This window comes from Brassica oleracea, chromosome C9, assembly GCF_000695525.1.
Source record: "Brassica oleracea var. oleracea cultivar TO1000 chromosome C9, BOL, whole genome shotgun sequence".
Classification (NCBI taxonomy): Eukaryota; Viridiplantae; Streptophyta; class Magnoliopsida; order Brassicales; family Brassicaceae; genus Brassica; species Brassica oleracea.
Window position 1 is genome coordinate 33,180,089 of NC_027756.1, and position 2,303 is coordinate 33,182,391.

General features: G+C 49.8%; 1 protein-coding gene across 1 annotated transcript in view; it reads left to right on the forward strand.

Annotated features, from left to right (window-relative positions):
* Window positions 1-959, forward strand: part of LOC106314824 — a 3,718-nt gene extending 2,759 nt beyond the window's left edge. The window contains exons 3-4 of the mRNA XM_013752641.1: window positions 12-533; window positions 605-959. Coding sequence (XP_013608095.1) covers window positions 12-533; window positions 605-959 — 877 coding nt within the window. The remainder of the gene's footprint in view (window positions 1-11; window positions 534-604) is intronic.
* The last annotated feature ends 1,344 nt before the right edge of the window (window positions 960-2,303 follow it).

The window sequence follows — 2,303 nt, forward strand, 5'->3', positions numbered from 1 at the left end:
TTCATCTCCAGATCCACCGACAAATGCTTGCCATTCTACGATCTCCTGCGAGGTAACAAGAGGTTTATCTGGGATGAGAAATGCGAGGAGGCATTTACTCAACTCAAGCATTATTTGACAAAACCACCCGTTCACACCAAGCCAGATTTCGGCGACGTTCTATCTCTTTACGTCGCAGTGTCGCAAGCAGCAGTCAGAAGCGTTCTGATAAAAGAGGACCGTGGTGAGCAAAAGCCAATCTTCTACATAAGCAGGCACATGAACGGACCAGAAACGCGATACCCAACTCTGGAGAAGATGGTGCTGGCAGTCGTCGAAGCGGCGAGAAAGCTTCGCCCATACTTTCAGTCACATTCGGTGGAAGTATTAACCGACCAGCCCCTCCAAACGATACTCCAAAATACAAACAGGTCCGGAAGACTAACGAAGTGGGCTATCGAACTCGGTGAGCTTGATATCACTTACAAGAACAGAACCGCGGCGAAATCTCAGGTTCTTGCAGACTTCTTAGTCGAATTGGCCCCGGAATTGGAGCAAGATCTCACACTCCCAAACCCAAACTGGACATTGCATGTCGACGGATCTTAGACTAACAAGGGCGCAGGTGCCGGAGTTCAACTACCGTCCCGACCGGAGAACTGATCAGACAGTCTTTTAGCTTCGGCTTTCCAGCTTTGAACAATGAAGCAGAATACGAATCTTTGATCGCTGGACTCCGCTTAGCAAAAGCTGTCAAGGCCAAACGCCTAAGCGCCTACTGCGACTTGCAGTTAGTCGCCAGTCAGTTTAGCGGCGACTACGACGCCCGCAATGATCGGATGGACGCCTACCTCAAGATAGTACAAGGCTTAGCCGCAGAGTTCGAATTCTTCGAACTCGTCAAAGTTCCCAGAGGAGAAAATGTCTGTGCCGACGCCCTCGCAGCCCTTGGAAGCAAGCTTCGGGACCAAGTTAAATGAACCATTCCAATACACCGCATTGAGAAGCCGAGCATCGATATCTCGATGGATCAAACCATCATCATAGCCCCAGTCACCGAAACCGACACGCTCGATACTGATGGATTCGGCCCTGACTGGAGAACTGAGTTCATCGACTATCTCTCAAAGGGGGAACTTCCAACCGAGAAATGGGCAGCCCGCCGACTAAAAACATGCAGTGCCCATTATGTCATCCTAGACGACGAACTCCATCGATGGACTGCGAGTAAAGTACTCCTCAAATGTATCCATGGTGATGAAACGGTCAGGGTTATGGCCGAAACGCATGAAGGCACTGGAGAAAACCATTCGGGCGGACGAGCATTAGCGATCAAAGTGAGAAGCCTAGGCTTCTTCTAGTCGACGATGAACGCAGACTGCGAGTCCTACGCTAGAAGCTGGGAAAATGCCAACGGCACGCACCAAGCATCCATTGTCCAACTGAAATGTTACGAGAACGACGATCGCGCCGTACCCGTTTATGCGATGGGCAATGGATATCATAGGACCTCTTCCCTGCTCCCGCCAGAGGCGTTTCATTCTCGTCCTCACTGATTACTTCACCAAATGGATCGAAGCTGAAGCCTATGCTCAAGTCACAGACAAAGAAGTCCGTGGTTTCGTCTGGAAAAACATTATATGTCGCCACGGTCTACTGTATGAAATTGTTACTGATAATGGATCACAGTTCATGTCAGGCAACTTCAAGGAGTTCTGCAGCAAATGGAACATTCGATTAAGCCCTTCCACCCCTCGTTACCCGCAGGGAAACAGCCAAGTGGAATCCTCCAACAAGCTCATCATCGACGGCATTAAGAAACGTTTAGACCTGAAAAAGGGTCATTGGGCCGACGAACTCGACGGAGTTCTATGGAGCCACCGCACAACACCAAGAGGGTTGACCAAATCAACACCTTTCTCTCTTGCATACGGTGTCGAGGCTATTGCTCCCGCAGAAGTTAACATTTCAAGCCTCCGACGTTCGAAAATGCCCCAGTACGTCGAACTCAACAAGGAGATGCTGCTTGATGCCGTCGACTCCCAGTACGTCGAATTCAACAAGGAGATGCTGCTTGATGCCCTCGACAAAATTGAAGAACGACGGGACCAAGCTCTGCTACGAATCCAAAACTATCAACATCAGATAGAGGGTTACTACAACAAAAAGGTCCGAGCCCGACCCCTTGAACTCGGTGACCTTGTCATGCGCAAAGTGTTCGAGGACACTAAGGAGCTGAACGCTGGTAAACTCGGCGCTAGGTGGGAAGGACCTTACAAAATCATCAAAGTTGTGAAACCAGGCGTCTACCGACTTCAAACGTC